Below are 18,514 nucleotides of genomic sequence, written 5' to 3'. Positions count from 1 at the left end.
TAGAAGGATAACTTTATTAGCTTCTGCTCGAGAAGGTTGAACCCTCGCGTAGGAGGATAACTTTATTAGCTTACGCTCAGGAAGGTTAAACCCTCGTGTAGGAGAATATCTTATTAGCTTCTACTCGAGAAAGTTAAACTCTCGCTTAGGAAGATAACTTTATTATCTTCCACTCGGGAAGATTGAACCCTCACGTAGGAGGATAACTTTATTAGCTTCCGCTAATCTATATGTTGATTAACCCAATAGAAGCTTTTATTTTCATATGATCAAACATTCTTACAAAAGTAGACAATAAAAAAAGGATATTAACTCTTATGAACCTCTGTAAGGCAGCAAATGATTAACACTAAGGTCGAGGTATCTTGCTCGATTAAGCTCTTCTAGATAATAACTCCCCGTGCTCAACTTCTTGGTAATTCGGTAAGGACCTCCCCATTGTGACTCTAGCTTATTGGCATCGCCAACTAGCTTAACCCTTTGCCACACTAAATCCCCGACTTGGAATGATCGAGGAATCACTCTTTTATTATATGTTTGCATCATCCTCTGTCTATAGGTTGTAAGCCGAGTGGCAGCTTTATTTCTGACTTCAGTTACCAAGTCAAGGTCGATGAGGCACTATTCGGTATTATTTGCTTCCTCAAGATTTCGTCGCCGAACGGACTCTTCTCCAACTTCTACTAGTACAACAGTTTCTCCTCCATATACTAAGTGAAAAGGCGTTTCATCAGTACCTTCTCTTGGAGTCATACAATATGCCCAAACGATGCTTGGGAGCTCCTCAACCCAGCTGTCTTTAACCTGATCCAGCTTGATTCTGAGACCTCTAATGATTTTCTGATTTACCACTTCAGCCTACCCATTGCTGGTAAGTTACAGATGTGAAAGCTTATTGAATAGTCAGTCCCTCACACTATTCTCGGAGCTTAAGTCCCTAGAATTGTCTTCCATTATCTAATACAAGTTTGTGAGGAATTCCGTATTGGCAAAAGTGCTTCCTCTGTAATTCACGCTAGAGCTTCCGCTTCTACCCACGCTGAAAAATAATCCACTATGATCAATAGAAACCTTTTCTGCTAGGGGCCGATCAGGAATTGTCCCACTATATCCATTCCTCACTGATTAAAGGGACAAGAGACAGTGGAGGTTTTTAACAGTTCAGTAGGGCAAAGGGATAATGGTTGATGCCTTTGACAATGTTCACAAGTAGCAACAAATTTAGCTGTATCTGCCTACAACGTTGGCCATAGCTCTTCTGCCTAGATGATTGCCACAGATGCTTGCATGAATCTCCCGCATGACATAATCAGTCTCATTGGGCCCGAGACATTTGAGAAAAGGGCGAGCAAAAGCTCGGCGGTATAAATGCTCCCCGATCATTGTGTATCAAGGGACTCTTCTTCTTAATAAACGAGCTTCAAACGAATCAGCTAGTAATGCTCCATGTTGGAGGAATAAAATTATAGATGTCCTCCGGTCTTCTTCCTGTCAGTTTGGTCTATGTGCGCGACATATAAGGTGTGAGCGACTGTATCCTCTAAAGTCCAAGTGGCCAAGGCACTTGCCATCTTTGCCACTCATCTTCCTTGAGGTTGTCCGACGGGAGTATTTTCTTAAGGATTACTTCTTGAAAACTAGTCTTTAACGGTTCATAAACTTCCACATACCGTTTCAGTCACTCGTTTCAGATCTCGAACGTACCCTCCAATTATTGAGCTACCAGTTATGAATCAGAGTGTATAATTACCCAAGTGGCTCCCACTCTTTTTGCTGCTTGAAGACCGGCCAATAGGGATTCATATTCTGCTTCATTGTTGGATGCTCGAAAGGCAAACCAAACGGCTAATTACAGAATGTCCTGTCGAGGAGAAATCAGCAATACTCCCACACCACTAGCCAGCCGATTGGAAGAATCATCCACATATACTTTTCAAGTTTTGTTTGAGTTGGTATTGGAAATTTCTGCGATAAAATTGGCTAGAGCTTGTGCTTTGCTTGTCATACAGGGTTGATATTGAATATCATATTCCTCGAGCTCCATTGTCCATTTAACCAGCTGTCCCACGACTTCAGGGTTTACCAAGACTCGACCAAGCTAACTATTTATAAGGACAATTATGGGATGAAAAAAAAAATATGGCTTCAGCCGCCAAGTGGTTAAGACCAATCCTAACACCAACTTCTCCAACACAAGATATCTACTCTCTGCATTTTTTAATAAATGATTAATAAATGACTATAAAAATAAATAGGGTATTGAATCATACCTTCTTCCCATAATAAAACTGATCCAACGGCTTGCTCCGTTGACGATAAATATGAGAATAATGTTCTCCCACTATAGGCTTGGATAGTACGGACAGACCAGTTAAATATTCCTTTAGCTCATTGAAGGCTTGATCACCTCTGGCGTCCCACTCAAACTTAGATGCTCTTGTAGAGGACTTTGAAAAATAGTAGACTCCGATCGGCCATTCAGGAGATAAATCTAGACAGAGCTATTATTTGGTCCACTAATCTGAGTTTCTTGAAGATTCTGTGGAGGAGTCATACGTTGCAAAGCTTCTACCTTTTTTGGGTTAGCCTCAATGCCCTGTTCGGTCGCCATATACTCCAAAAAAAATTGTCTGCTCTTTACTCTAAAGACACTTCTTTGGATTCAATTTGACCATGTGTCTCCTCAAAGTATTACAAATTTCTTGAATGTCTGCAATTAAATCTTCGCCCTAGATTGTTTTATGAGTATGACATTCATATAGACTTCCAGTTCCGCTCGATCTGGTTTTTAAACACCCAATCCATCATTCTTTGATAAGTGACTCCTGTGTTTTTAAGACTAAACGACATAATAGTGTAGCAAAATGTTCCGTCTACAATGACGAAACTTACTTTTTCTTAATCACTAGGTCCTGATACGCATCCAACATACAGATATACTCACATTCAAAGGTTGAATCTACCATCTGGTCTATGCAAGGGAGGGAAAAACAATCTTTCGGGCACACTCAATTGAGGTCCCGAAAGTCAATATAGACACGCCACTTGTCACTTGGTTTTGGTACCAACACGACGTTTGCCAATCAAGTTGGAAATTGCACCTCTTATATGTCCCGCCTAAGGGTTTGTTTACCTCTGCCCGCATAATCTTGTTTTGCTGAGCACTAAAATGCCTCCTTTATTTGACCGGTCGGGAATCGGAAATATATTTAATTTATGCTCCATCAACTCAGCAAAAATACCCTTGACTTCATTTGCTGACCAGGCAAAGACATCATAGTTTTTCCTTAGGCAGTCTTCTAGCTTTTGCTTTAAGCTTGGTTCTAGATCTACAGAGATTCGGGTGACACCATCTTCCCACTTAGGCGGATGCAAATCTCCTCTTGTTCATCTTCCTTCAGTCGGTGAGGTTTCTCCTCTTCAGTCGGTCGAGGAAGGTCTTGTGCAATTTGCAAAGTTTCCAGAGTTCTACGAGATTTTCGGATTCCAACCGCATAATATCCACGTAACATTTTCGGGATGCTAGTTGATCACCCCTCACTTCCACCACTTGGTCTCCCATTGGAAACTTGATCTTCTAGTGATAAGTGGAAACGACTGCTTAGAAAGCGTTTGGTGCAGGTCTCCCCAAAATTACATTGTAGGAGGAAGCGATGTCGACCACCATAAAAGGTGATCTCCTGGTCCTCTCCAAAGCAGCATCTCCAAGTGATACCGAAAGGGAGATCATCCCGAGCGGCTGTACTTGATGTCCGGTAAACCCGATCATGGAGTAGCTAAGGGTTGCAATTCTTCATTATCAATTTGCATTTGATCTATCGCCTTCTTGAAGATAATGTTTATGAAACTCCCTGTATCCACAAAAATCCTTTTAACAGTATAATTTGCAATTAAAGCTTCAATTACCAAGACATCCTCATGTGGTGCTTCAATGCCTTCAAGGTCTTCTGGCCCAAAGCTGATGGAAGGACCGACTCTTTTATCCCAGCTAGTTTCCACCACATAGACTTCTAATCGGCGAAAATGAGTTATTCTGGATTGGTTGGAGTCACCATTAGTCGGCCCTCCCGAAATCATCCCAATTAAGCCTTTTACAGGCCCCGAGCGATAGCTTTTCCCTTTTCTTGTTTCCTCTGATCTTTGTCAGACAACTGTGAAGCTTCTTTTTGGCGTTTGAGGGGTTCTTGTCCTTGTTGTTCTTACCGTGTTGATCGACCATTTTCTTGGGTCGGTTGAGTTGACCAAGAAGAAACATATCTTGGCTTCTTGTACCACGTCCGAGAGGTAGCTCTTTGCTAGTGATTGTTATAGTTGTAGCAGTCTTCAGTGGCATGCCCACGGGACTGATGGTAAATGCAAAATCTCTCCTTCTTTGTGAGTCTGGGCCCCAAATGTTGAGCTGAAGGGGTGGCTTCTATGTTATCGGCGGCTCCCTTCGCTCGGCAATCCTTATGTTTGTATGAATAAGGATCTACCACTTTCAAAGGAAGAGGTGCCCTTCGCTCAGGTTGACTACTAAGTAAGTTAGGGATTCCAAGGTCTTTTCTTCAAGCAAATTGAACTTCCTCAACGTTAACATATTTGACTGGCCCACCAAGTAAATCATCAAAACTAGTAAGCGGTTTTCTTACTAAAGATTTGAAAAAATTCCCCTCAAGGAGGCCTTGTGAAAAGGCGCTCATGAGTATCTTTGAAGTGGCTAAAGGAACATCTTGGGTCATCCTGTTAAACCTTTGAATGTAAACCTTCAATGTCGCTTTTGGCTTATGTTTCAAGGCAAATAAATTCATGGAGGTTTTGTGATACCTCCTACTACTGACAAAGTGATGTAGAAATCGAGTCCGAAATTCTTTAAACGAGTGAATGGAGTTTACTGGGAGTCGGGAAAATCATCTTTGTGCTGTCCTGAAAGCATAGTAAGAAATACCCACATTTCACCCCATCTGAATATTGATGCAGCAATGACATATTCTCAAACTTGTAGAGATGGTCTTCGGGATCCATAGAACCACTATAGTCTCCTGCAGTTGGTGGTTAAAAATGACGGGCAATGGATCTTCTAGAATGTCAGGGCCGAAAGCAGAGATGGCTAGATTCCCTGATCGATATTTCATAGATGCCTGAGCTCGAGTGGAATCGCATGGAGGAGTATTCCTAGCGGATGATTCGATTGATCGAGCACCCCAGGGTTCCCGATCGAGTTCAATCTCGCGCCGCTAATTTGCCTCGAAGTCGATCGAGATAAGTAGGGTTGTTCTGTTTGCACGGGAGACCCCATTCTGGGTGGAGGAAGGTTTTCTTGCTCCTAAAGCCTTGTCGCCTGTTGATATTGTACTTAGTTCACTTAAAGCTGCAACAGTGCATCTCTCACAATGTCCGCTACGATCTGGGTCAACTCTACTTGAATTAGAGTAATACGCCTGATGTCTTCCATGAGTACATAGTTCAGGGGTAGATTCCGACATGGGACGCCAATTTGATCCTGCTCCAAGATCCTCAAAGTTGACTCGCCGGCTTACTCGTAAGAAATTTGGCCGTTCTTGAAGAGATTGTTGTTAGGGGCACTGCCAAAGATCGATCCCCTCATTAGAAGAGAAGTTATCCTCTTATACTTTTCTGGTGGACTCTTCTTCTTCCTCTGATTAATGATGTTGCATTAACTACAAAGGATCTTTGTTTCTTCTTCTTCTATGTATTTAATGAAGTCATAATACATGGATAATTAATGAGGGAGACTATTGTTTTACTTTGTCAAATTGTTCCCTTTCCCCATGCACAAAACGATTAATAATAGGTATTTAATGTAGGTGCCATTAACTCACAGAAATAGTGTCAAAACAACATTTCCCCTGATTAAAGATGGTATAGGTTTCCTGATTGATGACTTAGCTACAAGAGATTGGTCATACCGGTGCCTCAAGAATATCCTTTGGGTGCATGCGAGCATCTCGTTCATGCATGAGCGAACCAATCGACTTGATAAACGCCCGATCGGGAGGTGTAACTACCGATCGGCTAGAACAGGGCTCGTATGCCCAATCGACTTGAGGAACGCCCGATCGAACAATACAACTACCGATCGGCTAGAACCAGGGCTTGTATCAATCATGACCTTGACGGCCCCAATCAGGAGGCACTATTGCAAGTGAGCAAGGTTTACATTGACCACGGTCGTGATTCTGACTATCACCTCATTCCTTATGTTGATTGTCACATCATCTATGTTGACTTCTTGATCCCACGTGGCACCTTTTTTGAACCGCCGCATCATAGGTACCAACTGCACCAACCCAGGGGGGGCATGGATAATGCCAATCTAGAAGATAGAGTAAGGATTTCTTAATAAAGAGTGAATTCATTTAGCACTGCCCCAATAAGGTTTAGAAGAAGTGCCTGAATTGCAATAACAATTGATGATAACCGATGATCAAATGAATGATAGTGGCATACTGTTGTTCTCCTATTTTACTCCTTTAAATTGTTGGATCGATCAACAATAATAATAACAATCAAGCCTTATCCCACTAGGTGGAGTCGGCAAATTGTTGGATCAATCAAGAGAGTAAAATGACAAAAGTTCTTGTTTCCAATTACAAAAATAAACCACAAAATTATGGCTAGGGATGGGGAATAAGATACTAAACCTCTTAGATGGATTGTTGAAACTTTGAATAGCATGCTGGAGCATTTTAAAGTCAATGTTTATAATCTGTCTAGCAAGCAAATTCTTTTGAGCCTTCTCTCCAATTCTCAGTCCTTCTAGTACATGCGTCTGACCCATTTCAGCTAGCTTTCTTTTAGCTACAGCAAGATGTCGCTCTAACTTCTTTCTTTCTTTCCATTCCTGTAATTATATAAAAAAATGAATTGCCAAAAAAATAACCAATGGGTAGCCAACCATAAAACAAACTCTACGAAACTCCAGAACAGTCTTTACACTTTCTATGCTATGCACTTATGTTCACACAAGTATTTCAGTAAATGTTTAATTAAACTTTGCATCTGACCTGATCAGAGCACATGTAGAAACATTGTAATAGCACATTGATAGCAATATTGAGAGGAGACACAGACGAAGCGAAATAGAGACTAAGATGTAAATAAATAAAACGATCTGAACCCAGAAAAATAAGGGGCAATTCACTTCAAGAATACAAATTTAAAATAACAAGGTGCAAAGACTCATGTTTTTGAGTTTTGACTCTAAGGCAGAAAATATAAATAATTGGCGCACCAAGGTAAAAAAAAAAAAAGAAGAAGAAGAGGCAACCCCGAACACACTGCACAAAAAGAAAATAATTCCAATGGGACCAATTTGAAATTTTGTGTATTTGACCTAAAAATAGCATAGATTTAATGCTGATGTAATTACTCTGAACCTAGTGGAAGGAAAATATTCCTATTCTGAGATACCAAGGAAGCAATTGGTTTCTAAGATATCCTGCTTTATAGACTGCCAAAATTTTCCGACATGGATGGCCATGCGACTTAGTTGGAACTGCTTGTTAGCTCTCAAATAAAATTTTAATAAATTTTCCAACATAGTATGATCCAAGTGTGAACTTTTTTTTGTTTCAAACATACAAAAGTCTTCAGTCATTTGTCTCAGTAAGGGATCCCTTTCCTTGTCTAAGTGGACTGCTTGACAATATATATATATTTCCAAAGATGTCAGATCTTGTGAATCCATTGATGATTAAGGGGGTGTTTGGTTAAATGATGGGAATGACTATGGATATGGGTTTGATAGTAGAGTGGAATGGGAATAGGAATGGAAATGAAACTCATCAAGTTATATGGGTTTGGGATTCCCATAAATCTGGTAATCATTCCCAAAATGTGATTCCCAAACCCACAATCCAAACACTATCTTTTACTATCATTCCATTCCTCCATTCCCAAACCCATCAACCAAACACCCCTTAAGTAATATATAACTACCACATATGCATACACAGCATACAGGTGGGTATAGGCAGGTAAATACGTGCCCGAATGAACCACATTTTAGGACAATGTTTCTAGGGTAACAAATGTCAGAAAGTTTTTAAACAACAAATACAATAAATCATAATCAAATGCTACTGGGATAATAAAAAAGAGCAGACCTAACCAGCTGTCGTCTTTCTTTTTTTGGTCTTGTATCTGGACGCAAATTCAGCTCCAAAAGACCTTTTGGTGGAGTTATCAGCATTTCTCTCTTATCCATGTCAACATCAGGAACTATTGCTTCCACAAATGGAACCCATACATGTTGAACATGGGAATTCAAATCTGGTTCTTCAGATAAATTACCCCAATCTTGGCTATCTTCAGTTGCAAGCATGACATGAAGAAGATCACTAGCACCATAATTGACAACCTTAGTCACCATACCCACAAGAGTTCTTGATTCCTGAAAGAAAATAGGGAAAAGTTTTAGTTGGCTAGGAATGAAGATGTCCTCAAATTATAGCCAAAAAAGCAAGCATAAAAGTGAATTTCACATAAAGATTAAATAAGGGGAAAGGTATAGTACACCATATACCAAAGAAAATAGATGAGACTCACTCAAGATGGTCATTGGAAACACATCCAAAGATGAAAAGTTTCAAAAAAAAAAAAATCAAATCAAGACCTCGCAGATTTCCTAAAAAATAGTAGAATTTGAAGAAAGAAAAAATCCTTTGAACTAATATCCACGTTGAATAGTTGCTTAGTCTAGCATCTATTTGTTCTGTTTTATACTTCTAACAAGTAAATATAAAATCATATTGCTAAATTAATAAGAAAAAATCAAATCAAGACCTCACAGATTTCCTAAAAAATAGTAGAATTTGAAGAAAGAAAAAATCCTTTGAACTAATATCCACGTTGAATAGTTGCTTAGTCTAGCATCTATTTGTTCTGTTTTATACTTCTAACAAGTAAATATAAAATCATATTGCTAAATTAATAAGACAATTCAGAACTCAACCTTAAGAGCAACTCGCATCCCAACAAGATCACGAGTATAAAACTCGCCTTCTTCCAGGTCCGGTCTGTCTGATTCTCTTACCAGCAAAGTTGAGCCAACAATTTGTTTAGCCTATATCAAATAATAAGAACTAGTATGAAGAAAAAATCATGAAAACCAAAGGTTTATAATCTCACATTGGTAATACAACAACAGATACTTATCAAGAATCAGTATGGTACTACATAACAATGAACCATAGCATATTTTATCAACAAAGAGAAAGAAATAATAAATAATGGTTTTGAGTTTATCTTAGTATGTTATAGAATGAATTTCACTAAATATATTAACTAAGCAGAAAATACTATGCTCTGGGAAAGAATAAAGAATTGTAAGAATATTATGGCCTTTGAAGAAGTATTTCCAAACTACCTGAATATCAGTTCATATCTAAGAACTTTATCGACTAGTTAATATAATTGATGGGCCTTTGTTTCACAAAAGAAAGTTCTTCCCAAATGATTCATGTTTCACATCAAAGAAGTTAATGTACACATCCTGTAAAATCTAATAATGAAGTAGAGTCAAATAGTAATGATAATGTAATTATCATACAAAACAATGCTTTGTGTTTAATTTCCAACCTAGTAGTTCGCACTGTCCACTTGGTTTATGAGAATGTTTGATTGTTGTGTATAACGCTACAATATTAATCTGGATTGTATTTTATTCCTCCAACCTAGATAGGCAACTTCCATATTCTAATCATTCTGCAATTATTTGCATTCCCAGGTATTAAGTCCACGTAACTAACTACTTGGATCTTGTAGCAGAGGTTTTTTAGGATTAAACGTATTTGATTTCTTCAAGACAACACCTATACAAAAAATTCAGAAAGAAATCCTTACTTTGTCCATTGTGTCAATCCCACTAAAACTAACAATCCAGCTCTTCTGACCAGAATGGCCTCTCCCACCAGTAAGTTGCACTTGCGATATTAACTCCTTCCCTGAGACGCGGGTCTTTAACCATCGTATTCCAGGCTATAGTAAAAGATATAAAACAGTAAACAAACTCAAAGGTTATATCAAACCACAATCCAATAAAGCACCAAAATCTAATCTTTTCTGCAAAGCTTTGCCAAAGCTCGGATCTTATACCGTGCAAAACCTAATTTCCGGGAAGTCCGTCAATGGCGTCACTCGCACCTCGCCTTTGATCCCATGTATGCTACTTATGTACCCGACTTGAACAAATTCGCACTCTTGGAAATCTCCTCCACCTCCTTCTCCTCGTCCTCCTTCCCCTCCTCCTCCTAAGCCAACAGCATCTTCAGCAGAGACGGCTACCGCTCCTAGTAAATAAAGTCAAAAGACAACTTCAGCAAAGAACTTCACCCAAGCTACAACAAAGGAAGAAACTTCTTCGTACTGGGGCCGGCAAGCAAGACAGGGACGATGCAACGAGAGGCGGAAACAATGGAGGCAAACGGGAGTCTGTCCACAATTTCGGGGTTGGCCAAGAATCTCCGACGGCTCGGGAGAAGGGGGAGCCGACAAGGAGTTCCAACCAGAATCGAAGGCTTCATCGAAATCCAAATGGCCTCAAGGCAGAAAAAAAAACAAAACAAAATGGATAACGAGATGTAAGCGATCAAGTCAAGCCCATTAGCGACTATATAATTTCTAAAATTTAACATATTTTTTTTAAAGAAAAAAAAAACTACCTTAGCATTTATAATAAATCTTGGTCGTTGATGCTAACTATGATTAAATCCCGATCGGAAAAGAATCCCCCATAAGAAATCTAATGCACAACCTCTAAATAAATTTTGCATCTAAGATATTACACCGCCTTGAAGATAAACTCATTCACTTGTTAGAATTCCATTAATATTGTATATGATTTAAAATTTGTGTCATGTTGATATGTATATATATAATGTTTATAATATGTCTTTGTTAAAAACTAATTGTATTATTATTGAAAGTCCAAGTACAATATAAATTCATGGAAACATATGTAGATTGTTATTTGTGATTGATGAAAGAAAAGAATACGATACATTGAAAATATAATGATGCATCAATCGGAACTAATTATCATCAATCTTTACATCTTAACATTAAAACCAAATGAAATAATGGCAAATCGAAGGGCGGATCTGAATTAAGAGCCAAAGCCATTGAACCTGAATTGTTGTTGAACGAACATGTGATCCTAGCAAAAGGGTCTTCTATAGGGATGGCAACAACCAAAGAGTTCTCTCAATGGAGAAGACAGGAGAGAGTCGATTAAAGATATTCAATTGATTTTGACTTCCTTCTTTTTATATTCAGCTAGTCATATGACGATCATCCACATAAAGTTTATGATTCATTAATAATTTATTAATATTAATAAATCAGATAATTAAATCTACCCATCCAATCTACATTTAATAATCTAAACTCTTTCATAATGATAAAAGATGAATACGTTCATCCCAGCGTCTCCCGCTAATCCATCCCAGGGCCAACATGGAGGAAGTAAATAATCTAAACCCTTTCATTGTGGCAAAAAGGTGAATACGCTCGCCCCCAGCGCCCCCGAATCTATACCCTTTCATGCACCATACATTAGATATTTAATTGGGGCTTAATCCTAATGGCAAATGTTATGTATTATTAATTCAAGTTTAGCCCACCAAATGAAGACTTAATCGTTCAATTTCTTACTTGAGTTATATTTAATATCGTATACACCACACAACACCTTAGTTAAACTTAACATATTAAAAATTTATGGACTAAATACCCCTTAAACAATCTATAATTGTAACACAATAACTAAATAAGTTATAATTACTATAATTGTAACAAAATCTAATAGTAATAATAGTACTAATTTCATTAACGATATAAATCAAATGTGGATGTGTAATATGAAAATGACACAAAATTATTGGTACCCCAAGGTAGGTTTGATATGATCAACCAAGTAAGATTAGATCCTGTTAGTTTTTAACCCTATGTCTAAGTGTGCAGGAACTTAGGAGCATAGGAAGTCAAGCAAACGACACAGCTAGCGAGAAGGACGACATGGGAGAGAGCCGACGGACTCAGTACGTCTGAGGGACGAGATGTTACGAAAGAGACGCGGATGGACGAGAAGGAGGTGCATGGCGTTTCTGAGGGATGAGAAGCCGAAGCAGAAGTTTACTTGAAGGTCGATAGTTGGGTTTAGGTGAGCCCTATTCTAAATAGCTTAGATCACCCAAGTGGAGCCAGAGCTGGAGCGGAAGACTCGGACCAAGGCGAGCGGAACCGAAGATGAAGACCGGGACCGAAAGTCAACAAGAGGTTGACTTTCTTATTTCGGGCGCCCGGACCCAATCTGGGTGCCTGGACTCTATAGGATCGAAAGCGTTAGAGGGGGTGAATAGCACTCTTGGATAATTCGTTGGTTTCGAGTAAACTCAAAGTAAATATGCAGCGGAAATAAGAGAGAGACAAACAAAACACAAACACCAAGGATTTACTTGGTTCGGAGCCTGTGGTGACTCCTACTCCAAGGCCCTCACGTGAGAGTAGTTTCAATGGGCAATCACTATAAGCTCGAGAATCTTTTACAAATAAGTAAATACAAGTATTAAACTTAAAAGATTATACCGACAATACAAAAGATGACAGAAGTAGTCATCAATTGTCGAAACAGCAGCTGAGCGTCGTTAAGTCGTTCCGGTGTAGAGCACAGCTTCGAAGATTGCTTGTAGAATTGTTGTTCGAAGTAGCTGGCTGAGACCCCTTTTTATAGTAGCTTCAAGCCTGATCCAGATCCACTGATCTTCATGATCAAGCCTTAACTCGACCCAGATCGGTCGACTGATACCCTGGTTTGGTCGACCGAACCTGCTGAACTTGCCTGACCTTCTGTCCAGAAGTAGTCTCTCTAGATAGGGCCTGCATTCGTTCGATCGATCTCTCTGTTCAGTCAAACAATCAACCGATGGTCTCTGTAAAATACGGTGCCCAAATAATTAATAAATAATAAGGTTATTCGAGAAATAGTCTTATTGGATTTTTCAGGAATTTTTAGAAATTATTTGGGATTTAAACGGAGTCCGTATGACCCGTTTGAGGGGATGAATCGGTGGGGCTAGGTGGGAGCCTATTTGGAACACCATTTAAGTGTGATTTGATTGAGGAATCAACTTAGGGTTTAATAAATTAAACCCTATGTATAAGTTTATAAGTTTTGCCCTAATACTTCCTCTCACCGCGCCTCACCCCGTTTCCGCCTCTTCTCTTCCCCGATCGCATCTCCTCCTCTCCTTATCACCGCGAAGCTGAACCGCCGTCACCTCTTCTGATCTCCTCTTCCCTTCCTCTCAAATTCCACTCTCCGTTGCTTCTCTTCTGCTCATCTTCATCCGTCGCAGCCACCTCTCGATCCCCAATCGCTTGACAACAGCAGACACTCGATCGATTTGCATGAGCTATTGAGGGAGTCTCCGGTCTCGACCTCACATGTGCCCTAACTTCCATCATCGACGTCGACTTCTGATCCATCGATGCCGACTCCCGATCTACTGTTGCCTCCTCCCCATTTACACGAAGACCTAATCGGTGATTCTGTAGTTGTCGCCGCCATCCCTCCTCACAGCTGTAGCCATCTCAGAGTCATTGCCACCCTTTGTGCCAGAGGCAGTGCTCATCCCAAGAAGCTACTGTTGGATCACTGTTGCTCCTGTTCGCGTGAGGTCGACCCGATGATGCCACCACCATCGCAAGACGTCATCGTCATCGTGATATTTCGTCGACGATTGTAGACTGCCTCTCTTCCCCTTGTATCTGTGATGCGTGCCTATGCTGGTCTTCCCCTTTGTTGTGAGCACAAGTCGATGCTGCCAACCCTCTCCAGCACAAGCAAGCGACTGTGATCTTCCTTGTTGACACTCTTTGTCGGTAATGTTCTCAGTCAAGCCACGTCGGAGCTCTAGCCACTACTGGCACAACCTGACTTGGTCATTGCTGTCACCTCCAGTCGACCATCGCCAGCTGTCGTGGGCTACTATGAGAGAAAAAGCTATGGGTAACGAAAATCTCTTCCCTAAGTCTTGTTCATTCACAAATTTTAAATCTGATTAGTGGTAATTACTAGAGTAATTAATCTTAACATATTAATATGAATCTGGTTAGCAAGTTGGGGAGTAATTGTTCTGTTAACACTTGTTGATGATACAAACTCTATTATACCGATTTAACATGGTAATTGAAAGAATATAAGGCTATTGCTAACCGATTTGATTAACTAACAAGTTATGGGTTAATCACATATTAGTTTGAGCTATGAAATGTTGAAGCTGATATCATTATCGGATTGAGTTAACTAGATTGATTAATTGAAAATCAGATTAAGATGAAAAGAGAATCACAAGAGGTGATGGTTTACGTTAATGAGATTGGTTAACTATCAGATTTGGGGTTAATATTGAAATGGAATTAATGTATAGATTCCTATTCAGATTGGTATAAGTTAGTTATTTGGTTTATGATGGATTTAGCTAACTAATTCTTACTTGACTAGTTATATTATACCCTATGTGATAGCAGGACTTGGGTTCGGGATGAGCGTCTCGACGTGAGATTACTTGACACGATCTATGTATAAAAGTGGGTATTTCTTGCTTTATCTCTTTAGCACATTGATCTTAGTGCATGAGCTAAATGTTCAGATAGTTATTGTGTTTATCTTAACTCCACTCGTATTTTTCCTGTGCTTGATACTTATCTACTCAATCTTTGAGTTATTCGTTTCTATATCTATACAGTCTCACGTTACTATCCATGATATTTAGCAGATACCGGATTACCAGATACTAGGTATTAGATATTGGATATATGGATACTATATACCATGTTTACTTGCTTTAAATGTTGTATATTTACATACCTTATTGAGCATGTCGCCTTCATGTAGCATACATGTTTTTCTGTTTATATATATATGATGACTGCTGCATTTTACGCATCATGTCATTGCATGCATGCCGGCGACCATGTCTCACTTGTGGTTGAGAGGGTCGTTGGCCAGGGTCGCACGCTCGGCCACTCATGGTGTAACACCCATAGGATCTCTAATAATGTCATATGAATTTTATGCATGATTAAAATAGGCCTTATGTGGATTTTTCAAAAAAAATAAAAGAAAATAGAACTAAAAAGATGCATGACCAAGGTTTGAACCTTGGACCTCTTAGTAGATGCATGTATGTGTTAACCAGTAGCCCCAGCAGGGGAGTGCTATTATGAAAGAGAGGGACATGATAATTAAAGGTAAGGAAAGGCTCCCTCCACTTAGAAGGAAAAGTTGGAGTTTTCTTCTACTACCTTCCATGAGAAGATGGTTTTGTCTTCTTCCTTCATTTAGCATAAATAGGAAAAAGAGAAAGGGAATTTCATTTTTCCCTCTCTTCCTCCTTCCTTCTCCTACCGAAATCCCAAGCCTCCTCTTCCTCATTGCCGAAATCAAACAAGAGGTCTTCTTCCTAGGAGAACTTCACAAGCAAGGTTTCTTTTCATTGTAAACCAAGCGAAAGGATGTAAGTATCCCCTCACCTGCAGTACAAGTAGTTTAAGACGTTTCTATGCTTATAGGTTACTTGAAAACTAAGATCTTGCCATATGAGTTTCGGCCATGATGAGGTTAAGGGACTATCTATGGATGTTAAAAGTTTTTATGCTTCATGTTGTTGGAAAATTTGGAATCCTACTCATTTAAGGTTTCGGCCAAGATGTGACAAGAGGTCTAGAGAAAAGTTTGAAACCTAACTATGCTTGTTTTATGCTTCCACATGATGTATGATTTTCTATACCATGTTGGTTAAATTTCCATGTCTTATGTTGCCTCAAAAACCTAGAAGCTTATCCTTAGGTTTCGGCCAAGGAAAGAAAAAGGAACTAGAGACAGTTTTAAATCTAACTACGCTTGTTTTATGCTTCCACATGATGTATGATTTTCTATATCATGTTAGGTTAAATTTCCATGTCTTATGTTGCCTCAAAAACCTAGAAGTTTATCCTTAGGTTTCGGCCAAGGAAAGGAAAAGGAACTAGAGAAAGTTTTAAACCTAATTTATGCTTGTTTTATGCTTCCACATGATGTATGATTTTCTATACCATGTTAGGGTAAATTTTCATGTCTTATGTTGCCTCAAAAACCTAGAAACCTTACCTTTAGGTTTCGGCCAAGGAAAGAAAAGGGGCCTAGAGAAAGTTGTAGACCTAAACTATAATTGTTTTATGCTTCCTTATGATGTATGATTTTCTATACAATGTTAGATTGAATTTCCATGTCTTAAGTTGCATGAAAAACCTAGAAACCTTACCTTTAGGTTTCGGCCAAGGAAAGAAAAGGGGCCTAGAGAAAGTTGTAGACCTAAACTATACTTGTTTTATGCTTCCTCATGATGTATGATTTCCTATACAATGTTAGGTTAAATTTTCATGTCTTATGTTGCATGAAAAACCTAGAAATCCTACCTTGAGGTTTCGGCCGAGGTTGAATGTTAGAGTTAGAACCTCACTTATGGTTACCAAGGGACTCACTTGCTATGCTATGTAGGTTGCAAAAGTTTCATGCTTTAAATTGATTAAAGAAAATTTTAAAACATGCCTTCATGTTTCGGCCAAGATAAGAAGAATGAGGTTAAGAAGCTACCTAGGGTTCCTAAGGTCTTACATGTTATGATTAATGATTATGAGGACTTAGGTAGTTGATTTCATGTCTCCATGTTATTTGAAAATCTATGATGTATGTTTATATGTTTCGGCCAAGCATGATTTAGGGCTTGTAAGAAGTTTCAAAACCTTAACCATGCATGATGTGGACTCTTATGATATGATATGAATTTTATGTCACCATGTTAATTGATATATGCACTTGTGTCATCATGTTATGAATTCCTATGAGATGCTATATGTTATGTGCACTTCATGTTATCATGTTATGTTTTTTATGAGATGCTATATAATGTGCACTTTATGTCATCATGTTATATTTTTTATGATATGCTATATGTTATGTGCACTTGGTGCCATCATGCTATGTTTATGCAAGGCTTATGTAAGATGAAAAGCCTAAGAGATGATTCCCTTAAGTTGGGATCAAGAGCACTCTTCATGATATGACAAGAACATGAAATGTTATGATATGACAAGAACATGATATGTTATGATATGACATGATATGACATGATATTTTACTTTGTATGACTTGTACCAGGGATGAGCTCCTAAGTGCCCCTAGGTCGATGGTTAATGAAATGGGCCTAGTAAAAGGGATGAGCTCCGTAGTTGCCCCTAGGTCGATGGTCTATGAAACGGACCTAGTTCCTAGTAGGTTCAAGATTAGCTACCTTGGATCTACTTAGGATACGCGCATTTATGTATGTATGTGGTACAAAGTCGGGCCCTCATGTTGAGATTATGTTTAAGTACCTATATGATATATGTTTTCAAAAGAACATCTTGCATATTCTCATTTCATTCTATATGTACATGTTTTCAAAAGAGCATCTTGCATCCACATATCTCATGCTATATGATGCCTTATGCTTTAGAAAAATGCTCTATAGAGATACTTTCATGTTATGTGATCTTTATGCTTAGAAAGATGCCCTTGAGATATGATTATGATGTATAGATGTACATGCTACTATTTTATGCTTATGCTCCCACATGTTATGCTATGATATGTCTTATGCTCTCACATATTATGATATGATTTACCTTATGCTCTCACATGATATGCTATGATTTCCCTTATGCTCTCACATGTTATGCTATGATATGTTTTATGCTCTCACATATTATGATATGATTTACCTTATGCTCTCACATGATATGCTATGATTTACCTTATGTTCTCACTTGTTCTATTTATGATTTGCCATATGCTATGTTCATGATTTATGGATTTTGTGAGTAGGAAAGGAACTTACTAAGCCTATGTGCTTATAGTTTATATTTCCTTGTACTGCAGAAAAGAGTAAAGAATGACTAAACTAAGGGGAGCAGCAGGAAAGGCAATGATGATGTGTGTGGAAGTGGCATGGTGGAATAGATCCATTTATGTTTTAGAACCTATATATGTCTAAACTTGCATGTGAACCATGTTTTGATTTCATGTTGGTATGCCTATGCTTAAGTTATAGAATTATGAATCATGTTCAAGTATTATGCATGAATACTAGTATGTAGCATATCCATCATGTTATATGGTTATATTACTCACATGCCATGTTTAGTACAATGCATATGATAAATTAGAAAATTTTAAATACACCTTCCGCTGCCATGAATTCATATGCATATGTATGTCACGTAGTCCAAGTAACACCAGTCCCTTCTTAGAGTAGTACTAGCATGGGAGGGGCGAGCGTTACACATGGATAGTGGTAGCTGGAGCGTGCTGCTTGTCCTGTCGTGCTCCCACTCTCTTACTCATGGGTAGTGATAGCTGGAGTTGCGAACAGTAGAGACCCCCGTCGTAGACATAGCTAATTAGCTACTATGCAACTGTCCCCTCGATCAC

At 38.8% G+C, this 18,514-nt stretch overlaps 1 protein-coding gene and 1 long non-coding RNA gene across 2 annotated transcripts in view; one reads left to right on the top strand and one right to left on the bottom strand.

Moving 5' to 3' along the window:
- LOC122014708 overlaps window positions 1-10,579 on the bottom strand; it is a 28,948-nt gene extending 18,369 nt beyond the window's left edge. The window contains exons 1-6 of the mRNA XM_042571089.1: window positions 10,370-10,579; window positions 10,099-10,292; window positions 9,847-9,981; window positions 8,957-9,067; window positions 8,114-8,395; window positions 6,645-6,844 (exon numbers count right to left, since the gene is read on the bottom strand). Of these exons, the coding sequence (XP_042427023.1) occupies window positions 6,645-6,844; window positions 8,114-8,395; window positions 8,957-9,067; window positions 9,847-9,981; window positions 10,099-10,292; window positions 10,370-10,526 (1,079 nt within the window). The 5' untranslated portion in view covers window positions 10,527-10,579. The remainder of the gene's footprint in view (window positions 1-6,644; window positions 6,845-8,113; window positions 8,396-8,956; window positions 9,068-9,846; window positions 9,982-10,098; window positions 10,293-10,369) is intronic.
- A 2,560-nt stretch (window positions 10,580-13,139) lies between these two features.
- On the top strand, window positions 13,140-18,226 carry LOC122017148. The gene is made up of 2 exons (XR_006121282.1): window positions 13,140-14,011; window positions 17,963-18,226. It is a non-coding gene; the product is annotated as an uncharacterized LOC122017148 (long non-coding RNA).
- The last annotated feature ends 288 nt before the right edge of the window (window positions 18,227-18,514 follow it).

Source organism: Zingiber officinale, chromosome 8B (genome assembly GCF_018446385.1).
Source record: "Zingiber officinale cultivar Zhangliang chromosome 8B, Zo_v1.1, whole genome shotgun sequence".
NCBI classification, from domain to species: domain Eukaryota; kingdom Viridiplantae; phylum Streptophyta; class Magnoliopsida; order Zingiberales; family Zingiberaceae; genus Zingiber; species Zingiber officinale.
Note: the sequence above shows the minus strand (reverse complement) of the source record. Positions and strands in the feature narration are given on the sequence as shown.